This window comes from Notolepis coatsorum (genome assembly GCF_963971535.1).
Source record: "Notolepis coatsorum genome assembly, chromosome: 6".
Lineage (NCBI taxonomy): Eukaryota > Metazoa > Chordata > Actinopteri > Aulopiformes > Paralepididae > Notolepis > Notolepis coatsorum.
The window spans coordinates 66,220,202-66,236,493 of record NC_140170.1 but is presented as its reverse complement, the minus strand read 5'-3'; the positions used below and the strand labels follow the sequence as shown (position 1 = coordinate 66,236,493).

General features: G+C 42.8%; 1 protein-coding gene across 1 annotated transcript in view; it reads left to right on the top strand.

Moving 5' to 3' along the window:
• The window catches only part of LOC311230772 (serine/threonine-protein phosphatase 6 regulatory ankyrin repeat subunit C-like), a 51,416-nt gene extending 35,433 nt beyond the window's left edge, over positions 1 to 15,983 (top strand). Inside the window, exons 20-28 of the mRNA XM_084317131.1 lie at positions 393 to 510; positions 3,072 to 3,291; positions 4,476 to 4,563; positions 4,685 to 4,768; positions 5,702 to 5,847; positions 6,996 to 7,078; positions 7,215 to 7,297; positions 10,729 to 10,820; positions 12,864 to 15,983. Of these exons, the coding sequence (XP_084173257.1) occupies positions 393 to 510; positions 3,072 to 3,291; positions 4,476 to 4,563; positions 4,685 to 4,768; positions 5,702 to 5,847; positions 6,996 to 7,078; positions 7,215 to 7,297; positions 10,729 to 10,820; positions 12,864 to 13,114 (1,165 nt within the window). The 3' untranslated portion in view covers positions 13,115 to 15,983. The remainder of the gene's footprint in view (positions 1 to 392; positions 511 to 3,071; positions 3,292 to 4,475; positions 4,564 to 4,684; positions 4,769 to 5,701; positions 5,848 to 6,995; positions 7,079 to 7,214; positions 7,298 to 10,728; positions 10,821 to 12,863) is intronic.
• Positions 15,984 to 16,292: the final 309 nt, after the last annotated feature.

The window sequence follows — 16,292 nt, the reverse complement described above, 5'->3', positions numbered from 1 at the left end:
GTCTGCACTTCATGCATTGCTTTTATTTAGTCAATTCTCTGCTAATTATATACCTGTCTATATTTATGCAAATTGTATGCTCATTTTATGCCCATGTCTATTTTATGTCCATTATGTCTACATTACTGCTGTGAGGCACTTGTATGCTGCAATTATTGTATGAAAGGTGCTACTTACAAATAACGTTTATTATTATTATTATTAATGATAACATAATGGTATCACATAATATCAGAAATGGCAAATTAGTCTACTACTTTTTTTTAAACCGAGGGAATCTGGACGCCCCTAAAGAAATCCGTCCGTGGCCCGGTCTATATCAGTTTGGGACACAGACAAGGTTGAAAAGGCAGACTGAATGCGGGACAATAAAGCATGGTGTTTGTTTGCAGGACGGCTCTAATGCTGGCGGCTCTGGGCAGCCATACCGACTGTGTCCACATCCTGTTGGAGAAAGGAGCCTCAGCTGATGCTGCGGACCGAAGGGGCCACACTGCCTTACACAGAGCGGTCAGTGTACTCTCTGTGAATGTCCTCTTTATTGACCATTAAAACCCTGATGAAGGCATGTTGCTGAAACGTGTTGGTTTTAACTGTGTCAATAACAACATGTCTGTAACATTATTTCTAGAACCACTGGCCTCCAAGAGTCTGAACGTTTCTCCCTTACTGGTTGTTTCCAGTTCATGCACCTTGGTTGAAAGATGAAGTTGTGACTTTTTCTTCTGTAGTACATTTATGGCTCTCATAATCACGGACACAAAATCACTTTTTAACTTTGAATGAAAGGATTGGTAAAAAAAATCCCGCACTCATGGTGAGGTGTAAATTTAGACTCTGTGTCCATTATGTAGACCACATAGGCTCGCACGGCCCAAGTCATTCATGCATAGTAGTGCGCCACCTTGCACACATTCATAGTAGTGCGCCACCTTGCACTTGCTCAAGTCATTCATTCAGAGTAGTGCGCCACCTCACACACGCCCAAGTCATTCATGCATAGTAGTGCACATATATCCCCCAGCTTTACATTGCTTGGAGTCCACATCGGCGAGGACCATGAAATACCCGCTCCCTTGTGACGAAGGCCCAGCAACGGCTGCATTTCCTGAGGAAGCCGAGGAACGCCCGCCTATCTCCCAAAATACTCTCCACCGTCTTATCGCTGCACCACAGAGATCATCCTGACCAGCTGCATCTCAGTGTGGTACGGCGACTGACTCCGCTGAACCAGAAAGCCCTGCATATCACCGGTACCCGGCTCCCAGCCATAAAATACACCCTCTTACCCCAACCCACGGCCTGTTCCATCCCCTGCCCTCTGGGAGGCGCTACAGGAGCCTCAGAGCACTGCCAGGCTCAGAAGCAGCTTCTTACCCAGAGCTGTTACCCATCTGAACCTGGCTACCCACTGAACACCACACACCCTGAGCCCCGCCTGAACCACACACACACACACACACACACACACACACACACACACACACACACACACACACACACACACACACACACACACACACTCCTCCACCTGAACCCTACACACACACTCCTCTACCTGATCCCTACACACACACTCCTCCACCTGAACCCTACACACACACACACACACACACACACACACACACACACACACACACACACACACACACACACACACACTACTCCACCTGAACTCTACACACACACTACTCCACCTGAACCCTACACACACACACACACACACACACACACACGCACACACACACACTCCTCTACCTGAACGCTACACACACACACACTCCTCTTCCTAAACCCTACACACACACTCCTCTACCTCTATATTTGTATATCTGTATGTCATAAATGTCATGATATATATCTGTATGTTGTGTATGTCATAAATGTCACTATGAATTGAAAATGGGGGACCCTGATGTAAACAAGACAAACGTCTTTCTCTGGTCTGCATCCCCTTAACACCTGAACCCTACACACACACACACACACACACACACACACACACACACACACACACACACACACTACTCCACCTGGATCCTACACACACACTCCTCCACCCTAACCCTTACAATGTAATTTGCACACCTCAGATATACACATCCTCATTCAATGCAAGTATGTAAAATATATGTAAGGGATAATGTATGGCTACGAGGTCATTGTCGCAAAATAATTGACCGACACAGAGTTTAAAATACCGAGGCGCCGCGCCGAGGTGTTTTAAACGTAGTGAAGGTCAATTATTTTGCGACAATGACCGAGTAGGCTATACATTATCCCGCTTATTACATGGCTAACTTACTAACAATATACCTAATTCATTTGACAAATCGCAGTTGTTCTGTGGCTCTGTCAGCCCAAATAAAGTGATTATTATTATCGCGGGCAGCAGCTCTGTTCTGGCTCCGCTGACACTCCGCTGTCAGTGCAGCGCGGCAGGTGTGTCTGATTTGCTGCACTGATGTGAGCTTGATTGCCAACAGCTGCGCACTGCGGTCATTATTGAAAAAACCGGTCATTATTGAAAAATAATGACCGCTGTCGGGGGGCTGTTGACCAATCACAAGCAAGCATTTCGGCGAATGTGAAAACGCCATGTAATAAAAATATATATATCTTGGGTTCTTTTATCTTATCTTCAGCTTCTTATCTTTAGCTTCTTATCAAGTCAAGTCAAGAGTTTTATTTGTCACGGCATACAAGTATACAATGAAATGCGGGTGGTCTTGCCCGCAACGATGTGCAATACAGTAGTACAACATATAATAGAATCCAATAAACAACATTGTGCAATAAACAGGTAACATAGTGGGACATCACGGTATTTGTACATAGTTATTTACAGAGCATGAAGGACATGCTAGGTCCTTTGGTAGTGCAATACACTGTTACTATACTATTTTTAAAGTGACCTTTCCTTTGTGGCCATAAGTGTGGGCGTGTGCAGCATGAGTGAGTGCTTTCTCATGTTAAAGTGTATCCTTAGCGTTGCTTTGTGTTTATCTGTATTCATCGTCTGTATTCATGTCACATAATCACTGGGACCCCCCCCCGTCCTCTCTCTGCAGGCTGTGATGGGCAGTGAGGCCTGTGTGTCGGCCCTGCTGGAGCACGGGGCCTCCGCTCTGTGCAGGGACTCCCAGGGAAGGACCCCCGTGCACCTGGCCGCGTCCCGGGGCCACACCGAGCTGCTCTACAGCCTGCAGCACGCCGCCATGCAGGCCGACCCCATGGACTCCATGCTGGACCACAGTGGCTACACACCAGTCCACTGGGCTGCTTACCACGGTGGGACACCAGTTAGAGGCTGCTGGGATTGGATTAGATTACATTACATTACATTAGATTAGATTCAAGTGCAAATACAACGAAAATAAGTTTGGCATCCAACCAGAGTGCAAATCTAACAGTGAAGTGCAATAGTAATATACAATGTACAGGTGATTAAACTGGGTACACATATAGATTAGTACTACTGAGTAATAGTGATAATCAGATGTTTGTACAGAGTTGTACTACAACTTGTAGTATTAATATGTACAGTGATAAAGGTATAAAGACACTATGGTAGTAGGTCATACTGGCCAGCACTGTAACTAGTAAGAGTAGGTAAGGGATATGTACAGATATAGATATAGTATCTACAGATATGTAAAAAGGATTATATGCAGGTATGTACAGACAGATGTGGATAGATGTATATACGGTAAAAATAAATATATAATTATGGTATATACAGCATTATTGTACATGCTATCATACAGAGTTATATTGGTTGTATGCCGGGTATATATTATATCATACATTTGTGTCTATTCTGTTTTGTAAAGGTTAATGATTGGATCAATACTGGCACATCCCTATAGGTTACCGTTATTTCAGAAATCAGAAACAACCCACCAAATACAATGAATTCAAGAATGTGCCGTGGTGAATTATAAAAAATATTATTATCCACAGTATAAGGTACACATAGTGCAATGACACTGCTTTGTTAGACTTCCTTTATTTATTTTTTTGTCATAGAAGTGTTACCTGTATAAATTAGTTGACCAAACACATTTTTAGATAAGATAAGATATTCCTTTATTGATCCCCTTGGGGGAATTCGGGTGTCATAGCAACATGGGGGAGGGGGGAGGGAGGTACAGGTACAGACAGGGTAATAGTAGAAAGACATGAATATGGGCAATAAAAATAGTAAAGATAAAAAAAAGAATATGAGCAAGTAAGTTAAACAGTGTAATCAAATGTGCAGATGAGGGTCTGTATGCCCTATCAGTTATGTATATTATACGTTACAATAAGTATGGGCAATAAACACTTTGAATCTGAATACATACTATGGGTAAGTAAAGTACATACAATAAATCATATCAAATGATTGCATGTTGGGGAACTATCATAAAAAAACATTCTGGCTGGTCATCTGCTACTTAGATTAACATTTCCTGTTTCCTTTTGTCTTCAAGGTCATGAGGACTGTTTGACTGTTTTACTTGAAAGCAAACCATTTACTATCCAGGAAGGAAATGCCTTTACCCCGTTGCACTGTGCTCTGTGAGTATCATTCCGTAATTCACTTGCTAATGACCTTTTTTCTTTTTAAATGTGAAATCAGTTAAATATCAGCCCTTGTTGTTAACCCGCCCTGTTCTGTCTCTCTCCACTTTGGGTGCAGAATCAATGGCCACGGCGGTGCTGCTGAACTCGTAGTGCAGTTTGTTGGAACACAGATGGTTAACATGAGAGATGCCAAGGGAAGGTGGGTGCTGCTCTCTAGTAGTAATAATAATAATAATAATAATGAAGTTTATTTGTATAGCACCTTTCATACAAGAATTGCAGCTCAAAGTGCTTCACAGCAGTAACAAAAAAGACATACTGTAGGCATAAAAAGAGCACAAAATTGGCAGATCAAGAGCAATGCATAAAGTGCAGACATAGAATAGAACGAGCATAAAATAGATAGCAGCAAAATAGACAAAGGTAAGGCATAGAACATTAAATCACATCGTTTTTCATATTAGGATCTAACATCTTAGGCGTCTTTTGTTTACGGTTTGATTGTCACTGATGCACATAAAATAGACATTTAGATGTTTAGAGCTGTCGGGAGCCATAGGTCTTCCTCATATACTCCGCCTTTTCCCCCATTCTAAGGTACATTATAGAGCAATGACAGTTCTGAATTACTTTACAGAACAACAGCAATAAGTACATCTACTTAAAGTTTTATTCCTTTTTAGGCACAATAAATAATAAGAAAGCCCAGAGCAGTTCTTCACTCTTAATACTTTGAGTTTCATTACAATGTTCACACGGCAGGAAATATATTCAGTCAACTCAACCAGCTAACTAACTAACTAACTGAGCTCTTCTAATACGTTAACATTAGAGACAGAGGGACGGTGGTGCTGCTCTCTAGTGAGCTCTTCTAATATGTTAAGATTAGAGACGCATATGGATATTTATTTTTAGTCCCTTAAAAAGGGTGGTTGCACATGTAGAAACTGTTCATCTGATTTGGATGTAAACACCCTCAAATTAAAGCTGAAAGTCTGCACTTAAAGCACACATTGAGTGTTTAACTGTTTAAGGTCCATTGTGGTGGTGTGTTATGTTATTATTAGATATGTTGTTGGGTTTGTGGCCATGTCCTCACTTGTCTTGTGTGGTGGCTGTGCTGTGCCTGTAGGACCCCGCTGCACGCCGCTGCCTACTCTGGGAACATCGCTGGGCTCCAGCTGGTCCTGTCTCAGGGGGCAGAGGTCGACGCTGTGGATAACGCTGGATGCTCTGCCCTGATGGTCGCTGCTGATGGTGGACAGACCTCAGCTGTCGGTATGTTGAAAATACTGTCCTAATTGTGTGAGTATAGATGGGTGTATCTAACAGGGTATCTGCAGGGTATTAAAAAGTCTTAAAGTATTAAATTCATAATTCTCAATTTTAAGGCCCTAAAAGGTATTAGAAAGTCTTAAATTGATTTTGCACATTAAAAAAATTGGGGGCCAGCTGTCAGGAGATTAAATAATATTAAATATATAAAATTATTTTGCATTCAAGTCGTTGTTTTTTGTGGGGCTAGCAGGAGCTTGGTGTGTCTGGCGAGAGCTCGTATGGAACGCGCAGTGTTATGTGTTTTAAAAAATGTTTAGCTAGTATAGTCGTGAAATTGGTATACAAAATAAAAGTGGTATTAAAAAGGTCTTAAAAAGTCTTAAATTTAACTTGTTGAAACCTGCAGATACCCTGATCAAACCCAATCAGCAATAACCCTCTGAGACATGTCTTTCCTTGAGCTGCTGCGCTAAAAGGTTTAACTGGGCTATATTGAATTTTTGCCTCATATTGTAGATACAAGATATGATTTGTCTCTGCCTAGTAGAGTGATACACAAGGTAGCAAGTGGCCTATCTCAAACCCGCCCTCTTTTCTTGATCCTCCAATCACAACCGTTGCTTCCGTTTGTCCGAGGGAAGCAACAGTTGTGATTGGAGGATCAAGAAACGAGGGCGGGGTTAGAGATGGGTCAATTAAATAGTGTGGTTGGTGTGTATTCTCATCTTTCCAAACAAACAGCACTAATGACTAATTTATACGTCAAAGTGGCTGCAATGGTTTGCGACGAGCCTGCCGAGCTCCTGCTCCTCTGACGTACTTCTATATTTACTGTTTATCATCTCGGGAGCTCGGTCTCAGCGCTCCACTATCGATCGTGATACATCACAAATACGGACCAAATTGAAGAAAAACTGGCAGAGGAAGTCCGAAAATATAGCCGTTTGTACAACACAACGCAGCACGTCCACCTAGTGGTTCGGCTGTTTACTGCAACCCACGCGTTGAACTGACGTGGAAGTATGTCGGTCTAGCTCCCACACGCAAAATATCGCAGACGTCGAAACGCATCTCGGCCTTAAGGGTTTGACTTAATCCCTCGGAACAAGGCAGGTGCTGTGAGAAATGTCTTGTCTTCTGCGTTTCAGAGATCCTGGTGCACCAGGCGAAGCCAGACTTGGCCCTGCTGGATGTCAACGACAACACTGCCCTTCACTTAGCCTGCATCAAGGTCACACACGCACGTTCCATTGACTTAACATTATAATTCCCTTGACTCCCCTTTTTTTTGCCCTGAAATCACACACACCCACACCAGACCACTTAGACTCACCCCGTCTGTGGGATCTGTGTGCTTCCTCCTGCAGGCGCAGGAGATGTGTGCCCTGCTAATCCTCGGAGAGATCAGCGACTCTTCACTCATAAACGCCACAAACAGTGCGCTCCAAATGTGAGTTGTTATTTGATGGTTGCCTTGAAGCGGTTAGATTCCCCCTCCTCCCGGTAGCGTGTCGGAAGTGTCCTTGAGCAAGACACTTAACCCCTAACTGCTCCCGATGAGCAGGTTGGCACCTTGCATGGTTGCCTCTGCCGTCGGTGTGTGTGTGAGTGAATGGGTGAATGTGAGGAACAAAATGTAAAGCGCTTTGGATAAAAGCTGTTATATAAATGCACCATTTACCATTTGAAGCGCTGAGTTCCCAACAGCTGTTGAAGGGATATTGCACTTTGGTGAAGCAATTCGATTTATTTTAGAACACATTAGTACGACCTCAAGGTGAACTTTTCTAGAGCATAAACATAAACACAAACAAAAGCACAAAGTTAACCTGAACGCATGAAGACATTTATTTCATTCTTGCCGTTTGCTCTTCTCCTCCTTATTTGGTTCTGTGTAAAACATCTGAAGGGTATTAAAAAGTCTTAAAACGTATTAAATAATTCTCATTTTAAGGCCTTGAAGGTATTAACTAGGCCTGTCCCCGACTAAGGATTTGTATAGTCGACTTTGATTGGTCGAAATTTTCCGATAGTCGACTACCCCCCTGAATGCAAAATAAATAAATAAAAAAGAAGAAGTCGACTGAAGGCTTCTTGTCCTCTGCGAAAGCATGCAATTGGTCCACTGATGGATACATCTTGATATGTCTAGTGTGTGAAATCGTCTTTCAGTGCCTCTGTGTCCGTTTTCTTAGGCAGTTAGCCTCGCTGGTATGTGCGCCATTAGCATTAGCCACGCTTCTAGGCCTCTTTGCTTTAGGAAAGAATGATTTATAAAAAGAATTTATAAAAGTAAATGTTCTTTTTCTTTGCACTCGACTAAGAGGTTGGCAGTCGACTACGGCTCCTTTCGATCGATTAGTCAACTATTCGACTAATAGAGGTCAGCCCTAGTATTAACAAGTCTTACATTTCATTTGCACAGGTATTACATTTCTTGGGGGGGCAGCCCGGCTGTCGGGAGATTAAATAATATTAAATATATGAAATGCTTTTGTCTTCAAGTCGTTTTTTTTTTTTTTAAGATTTATTTTTTAGCGTTTATCGCTTTTTCCTACTGGGCAGTCCAGTAGAGAGAGAGAGAGGAGGAACGGGAGACAGAGTGGGGGGAACACATTCGGCAAATAACGACGGGTCCGGGAATCGAACCCGGGTCGGCCGTGCCGCGACTCAGCGCGTTATGTGGTTCGCCACTGGGGCGCCCCAAGTCGTTGTTTTTTGCGGGGCTACCAGGAACTTTGTGCGTCTGGCGAGAGCTTGTATGGAACAAGATTTTAAATTGGCGTGCAAGTGCAGCCGCCAGTTCAGTGTCGCTATGTTTTTTTTTTTTTTATGGTCGTGAAATTACACTACAGAGTGTTGCTATAGTTAAATGTGAAAGTTACATAGTGCAGGTTTAAAGTACCAGACCAGTCTGGTTCCAAGTCATTATTGGCTTGATACATAAATCAAGGCCCACTTATTTTTTCTGTTACTGAAAGTTGTTTCTTTTCCTGCCAATTCACAATTTTTCTGTCATTCAGTGTATCTGAAAATGTGTCTTAAATGCCACATGAAGAAGGTCACCATATTTGACTAAAACGCCAACATCTTATGTGTCACTTGTTTCCTGTACAGTGTTACTGTTGTGATATAATACAGTATCTGAGGAAGAATTCACTGTGTTAAGGCACAATAGTGCAACTTTTCAGGGGGAAAATGTAAGATTTGCAGGAAATTAAATACACCTCAGGTGTCAGTATGGCATTTTAGTCAAATGTGGTCATTTCCATGGGTTTATGTGGTGTTTTAAGACAGATTTTCAGATACAGTGGAATTGCAGTGGTGAATCGGCAGAAAATAAATCATAAATATATTTAAAAGATTATGAAAAAGGGAGGGCGCCTTGTTTTATGTATGGAGGTAAAAAAGACATGAACCCACAAGAAAGAAACATAATAACCTGTTATATTTGTTCTTGTTTTTCATGGTTTCTAGCTTATGGTGAGTTGCTTTCGTTCACACATTAATTAAAAGAGACGTTTTTAATTAACACTTTAACTGCCGGAAGACGCTTTTAGGCGTCCTTCCCCGCCATGCTCAAGTTGCCGAGGATGCCGTAACTCGTCTTTGATATCAATATTTCAAAAATCTGTGATCGAAATCATATTTTCTTTCCGGAGCCCTGAGATGTACTGGTGAGCTCCCATCAACTGTTTAACGGTTCGAGAGCGCCATCTGGTGGCCGATCGGCAGATCGGCCAAGAGGGAGGGGCTCGCCAAACAGGAAGTGCTCATCCTATGTGCTCCGGGCACTCGCGATCGGTAGCCGGACTCCATCTCAACACACTGGATGATCAATCGCTCGCCCTAACTCAATAAACAACGTTATTTGGAGTATATAGTATTATACAACCTGGAAATGGTTCATCCGGATAAACATCCCATAATCGAAAACGGTCTACACCACGCTGATCGTCCAACGGCGCGAGGAAGATACGGTAAGATTCAGCGTTATTTTTGAACGTGTTCGATATAAACTGCTCTGATGAACATATGACCCACACTAGATGAATGATATAACGCTGCCCACGGAATTATAAACGATCCCCCGCCCATCCGGTCATCATCAGATGATACGTAGAAACTTCTAGAAGTACGTCCAATTGAAATTTTTTATATCGCGCCGATTGCCATCAAACTGTATTTCATCATCAATATAATGCATTTGGAGCTATAAATCAAGTTCTGGAGAAAGCTGCAGAAAGAGATGAAAACATACTTATACATTAGACCATATTTTACTATGAATATGTGAATGAAAAAGTTTAACGTTGCTACACAATGAACAATACATATAGGACTTTGAATGGGCCCTAATAATGGCAATGTAGCAATAGAATTTAAAAAGTTATAGCCCTGCAAAGAAGGGGAACTTCTCCATAGACAAATAGAGCTGGCAACCTATGGTATATCATGAATTTAGCCTTAGGCAATCAAAGTGTTAATACAAATAGAGAAGTTGCTTTGTGTGATTATGACATATACCTCATAATTAGATATGTCATAACCAAATTAGCACCTTCCACTGCCAATATTTCTGAGCAGAGATCGCTTTGGCACAGCCACATAGAGTTAATGAATCAGTTATGTCTCAGTCTGGTAAATAAATGTTAATGTTGCTTTGTGGTGGAATTTCCCTTTGAGCTCCCCTTGGCCACAGGGATAGCTCATGTCAGTTTCTTCAATTGGATGGTATTCCTCTTTCACATGGATTTATGTTTGCTAAATCTCAAACCCACCCTCTCTTCTTGATTTGAGTTGTGATTGGAGGATCAGGAAAACGGGGCGTGGTTTGAGATGGGTCCATGACTGGTGTTGTTTCTGTCTCCTCATATACAGGCCCCTTCATATTGCAGCGAGGAACGGTCTGTCCACCGTAGTGCAGGTGTTGCTCAGCAGAGGAGCAGCTGTGATGGCTGTAGATGAGGAGGGTAAGTCAGTAGCTTTAGTAGTCAGTTAAAGGAACCCGACGACATTATGGGAAATGCACTTACCGTCTTCTCTCCAGAGTCGGACAAGAAGATAGATACCAATTCCCTCTCTGTTCGTTCAGTAGAAAGCTATCCGGCTGCAAACTAGCTTAGCACAAATTAATTGAAGTGGATAGGAACCACTAGCCTAGCTTAAAACTCCGGGAGAGGTGTTGTTGGCCAACAGCTAGGCTAGACGGTCCGTATCCGCTTCCATTCATTCGTAGTTATCATGGGTATCTTTTTATCTACAAAGCAATTATTGGCAAACTTCCACCTTATATTACATCTTTGTTGGTCTGGAGTGCTGTCACCTACCAAACTCGTTCGAATGATCGGCTTGTGCTCAGGGTGCCTCGAGTTCGGTCTGAGCTTGGAAAATCTGCCTTCTCCTACGATGCTCCACATGGAATACCCTGCAAAAGACTCTAAAGCTCGGAACATTCCCGTCATTCATGGAGTTTAAAGGCATTGCACTTGACCTATGTACTGAATCATGTAATTGTTTTTAATCCATCATTGTAGTAATTGTAATTCATTGTAATTATTAACTGTTATGATATTTGTGTCCTTTGTTAAAGGATAACTCCACTATTTTGGGAAATTAGCTTATTTAACATCTTCCCTGGAGTTAGACAAGAAGATGCATACCTTTTTTGTCTCTGTGCGTGCATTTTAGCTTTGGGAATAGATGCTCCGTTAGCATAGCTTAGCTTCATCACTGGAAGTGAGGCAGGACAGTAGCCTTACAGTGCCTTACAGTGTATTGCAAGGTCTGACATTGACCAAACTTGATATGCATGACCTTGGTGGGCTCTAGGTCAACTCCTGAAAAGGGGGTCAATGTCAGACCTTGCAATCAAAAGTTAGGGGCGCACTGAAATTATGGCAAGGGTTATTAGCCCCCTAACTTTTGATTGCAAAGTCTGACATTGACCCCCTTTTCAGGAGTTGACCTAGAGCCCACCAAGGTCATGCATATCAAGTTTGGTCAATGTCAGACCTTGCAATACACTGTAAGGCACTGTAAGGCTACTGTCCTGCCTCACTTCCAGTGATGAAGCTAAGCTATGCTAACGGAGCATCTATTCCCAAAGCTAAAATGCACGCACAGAGACAAAAAAGGTATGCATCTTCTTGTCTAACTCCAGGGAAGATGTTAAATAAGCTAATTTCCCAAAATAGTGGAGTTATCCTTTAACTCGTCATCACTGTAAATGAGGGAAACCTCAGTGCTTTCACGAGTATAAATAAAGGTTTGAAATGAAAATTCATTTGTGCTCAGCTAGGCTAGCTTGCAGCCGGATCGCTTTCTACTGAACACACAGAGAGGAAATTGGTATCCATCTTCTTGTCTGACTCTGGAGAAGTGCATTTCCCATAATGTTGGCGTGTTCCTTTAATAAGAGGCACGGCAACAAGTTGATTGACATGAATCTCATCTCTACGTCAGGGTTTCAACAAAGCCCATTCTTCAGTATGTGTTCTCATTGACAGCAACATAATAAGACATTAGACTTGTCTTAGTAAGCATTCTCTCATCGACAGCAACATAATAAGACATTAGACTTGTCTTAGTAAGCATTCTCTCATCGACGGCAACATAATAAGACATTAGACTTGTCTTAGTAAGCATTCTCATTGACACTACAGCAACAGCAACATAAGACTTTAGACTCGTCTTAGTAAGCATTCTCATTGACAGCAACATAATAAGACATTAGACTTGTCTTCAGTAAGCGTTCTCCTTGACAGCAACATAATAAGACATTAGACTCGTCTTAGTAAGCATTCTCATTGACAGCAACATAAGACATTAGACTTGTCTTAGTAAGCATTCTCATTGACAGCAACATAATAAGACATTAGACTCGTCTTAGTAAGCATTCTCATTGACAGCAACATAATAAGACATTAGACTCGTCTTAGTAAGCATTCTCATCCACAGCAACATAATAAGACATTAGACTTGTCTCAGTAAGCGTCGTCTTCCTCCTTCCACAGGCCGCACGCCAGCCTTGGCCTGCGCCCCCAACAAGGACGTCGCCAACTGTCTGGCGCTCATCCTCGCCACCATGAAGCCTTTCCCTCCCAAAGACGCCAGCGCCACCGGGGCTCCCCACTTCAACCTCAACCTGCTGAAGCACTGCGGCATCGCCGCCACCTGCGGGTCCCTGCCCAACGGCAACCTGTGCAACGCCTATCCTAAGGACCGCCACGGCGCCCTCGGGCTACACGGCTGCCTCACCGAGTGAGAGGCGACCCCCGGTGGAAAGCGTACTACAACACCTACGTCTGGTTGCCTTTTGTATTCAACTAGCTGGATCCCTCGTTAGGCCCAAGCATTAGACCGCCTGGGTAAATGTCCTTCTCCTTCTTGCGCACAAGAGCAAGAACGCTTTAGAAATGTGTGACTGTGTTTTCTGCGTATACGTGCTGCGGAAATCTCTTTGACGGCTGCAGTCAGAACCTAATATGCAATTAAGGAATTCCTCGAGGACGAGGATTATTTTGTCCTATTTTTTTTCTTCTAGTTCTATGTAGGGTTCAGGTGAGAGCGCCATACCTGCAATGATCATCAAGTAACCCGATTCTTCCAATGTTGTCATTCGCAATCATGACAAGTTACACTTTGTAGTTGTGTTAAAATTAACCGCTTCACGAGCACAAGACTGACGGGAATAGTAGACTTAAGTCTAGTATAATGTTTACCTCTGTTCACTCAAGTTAATCTTTTGATTTGTACAAAGTGAAGTTACCTCGCTAATCCCACTGGGATAGACCAGACCTGGCTTCTTGTATGTACTGCAGGTGCAGTACAGCTATCCCCAGCTGTGTATCCCCAAAACTATAGCCGAAGTAGAGCAGGGCGATATCTATATCACAATAATCAAGGATTTTTACGACAATATATACCCCAATGTATGCTGATGTACGGAATATCACATGGTCGATAATCCAGTTGATGGTCGTCATACTGGATTAGATAGTAATCGGAAGTGTGATTTCAAACGTAAACTTTTGTTTTACAATTTAACACGGTCAAACATTTCAGAAATGATTTATGTAAGAAATATAACTTAATATAAGCTTCTTTATTATTAAATTAGACAATGGAATTGTCTATCCCAGTGATGTTGAAGAAATCCAATGAAACCATAACACTGACAGATGATACATATTGATATATTACCCAGCCATAAGCTGAATGATTGAAGGTAGGAGGAGACGTATACTGTAAATGGGAATACATGTGTTTTGGTCGTACAATAATGAGTCGGGGGGGCGCGGGGGAGATTCTAAAAGTATCCCATATTATCATGACAAGATGACAGTACACCTAATGATTCTATATTTTTTGTTCAGATTTGTTAAGAGCCTATTTTATTATAGAATAAGGCCAGTGTGCTTTATTTAGATTTGTATTGTGCTATCGTCAACATAGCCTATGAATAGACCAAAACCTATAATGCATTTCTTCTACTCTTAAATACTCGTCCTACTCTCTCCTGCCCTTAGGAGCTCTCGAGCAGGAAGCCATACGTTCCCGCTGTACAATTTGTTCCTCACTTTTTACACATTCACACACACATTCACACACCGACGGCGGAGGCAACCATGCAAGGTGCCAACCTGCTTATCGGGAGCAATTAGGGGTTAAGTGTCTTGCTCAAGGACACTTCCGACACGCTGCCCGGGAGGAGCGGGAATCGAACCGTGTACCTCCGGATTACCAGACGACTGCTCTACCTCCTGAGCCACTGTCGCCCCATACAGTAGTACAGTAGTAGTAGTACAGTGGTAAACAAATGTGTAGTCTCCAAGAATGCACATTGCGCATTAGCCTCAAGTCCAGGGAAAAAAACTACAATGTTCATCATAACGGTGGATTATGCTGATCAAAGGGAAGGTATGACTTGTTTAACCCTTTCTTCTAAACTATGACTAAAAAGATATGAGCTGTAATCTGGTGTTGGATAGATGGATCAAACTATGTTGACAATAACAAAAATTATTAATTACACTGGCCTTGTCCTTTAACCCATTTAGACCTAAAACGCCTGCTAAAAATGCATTATATAGCCTGCATATACACACAAATGTGTTTTCCGGTTTCAATGGGTTAAACTATTGGTCAGGACCGAACTCTGGTCACAGGCCCTACTGATAACCAGTCCAATAACGACATACTAACAAGAATAGCAGTGAGGTTTCGATGTATCCGAGCACCACGATCTGAACTCGTAGGCGTTCCTCACGTTTCCTTACATCAAGGGAGTTCGTTCACCTTTGATCGACTCTTAAGCTCGGTCTGCAGAGATCCCGAGACCTCGTTGAAGACACGTGGCCTCTTATTAGCCTGAGATGGCGTTCGAAGCCTGTAAAAACTACAGAGGAGGGAGATATTTAAAATAAGTTTCAGTAAAAACAGGTTATGACTCTGAGATCACATGCTCCTCTCACTCAAAACTGTTCGACCCAGGGCGGCTGGGTAGCGCAGTGGACTAAGCACTCCCCTACCACCGCAGAGACTCTGGGATCGAATCCAGCTATTTTGGTCAGTCGTCCCTATACCTCCGTCCCAATACCTCCGTTTTGGTCAGTCGTCCCTACTAACACAATTGGCAGTGTTAGCGGGTGGGGAGCCAGTGATCTGGGGAAAATAGCGTGAACCTCTGCACGCGTTACGTTCCCCCAGTGGAACTCCTCGCGGTCAGGTGAAAAGAAGCGGCTGGAGACTCCACATGTATTTGGAGGAGGCATGTGGTAGTTCACCCTCCCCAGGCCGACAGTGGGGCAATGCGCACAACGACCAGGAAGGGAATTGGCATAACGACTAAATTGGGATGGGTGAAAATACAGAAAAGCCCAAAAATAAATAGAATCAAAATTTAAAAGAAATATTCAACCCGGTCAGTCTCGAATCACTTGTTTTTGCTTCCAAACCGTGCGAGTCATTCCGGGTGTAGCGTAGTAGTCGGAAGAGGTTCCGGCTCTAACCTCATGAACAAAAAACGTCTCCTCTGCAAAACCGGAAGAAATTATTATGATTTTTGTTGTCGCTTCATCGCACTCAGGGAGCATAGTAACTGCGGGTCCTCGAAAGTTGAATAACGGGTCAAATTTGTGCCTATAGAATAATCTCTGATCGCTTGAGAATGAAAAGGAAAAGGATTAGGCGGCTGGGGGGGGGGGGGGGGGGTGATGGAAGGACTGAGCACGTGTTACAACACTTGATAGATATGTTTGCACAATAGGCTCACGCCTCAAAGAAGTGAAACGAAAATCTGATTCCATATAGCTGCTATGATGGTGCTGCCTTTCTCTAAAAGATTTTATTTCATTTTTATCTATGTGGTTCTGCATATGGGGTTTAGGTTTTTTTTACGCTGTTGGAAAGCAATATGCCTCCCCCCCTGATGATGCCTCCTT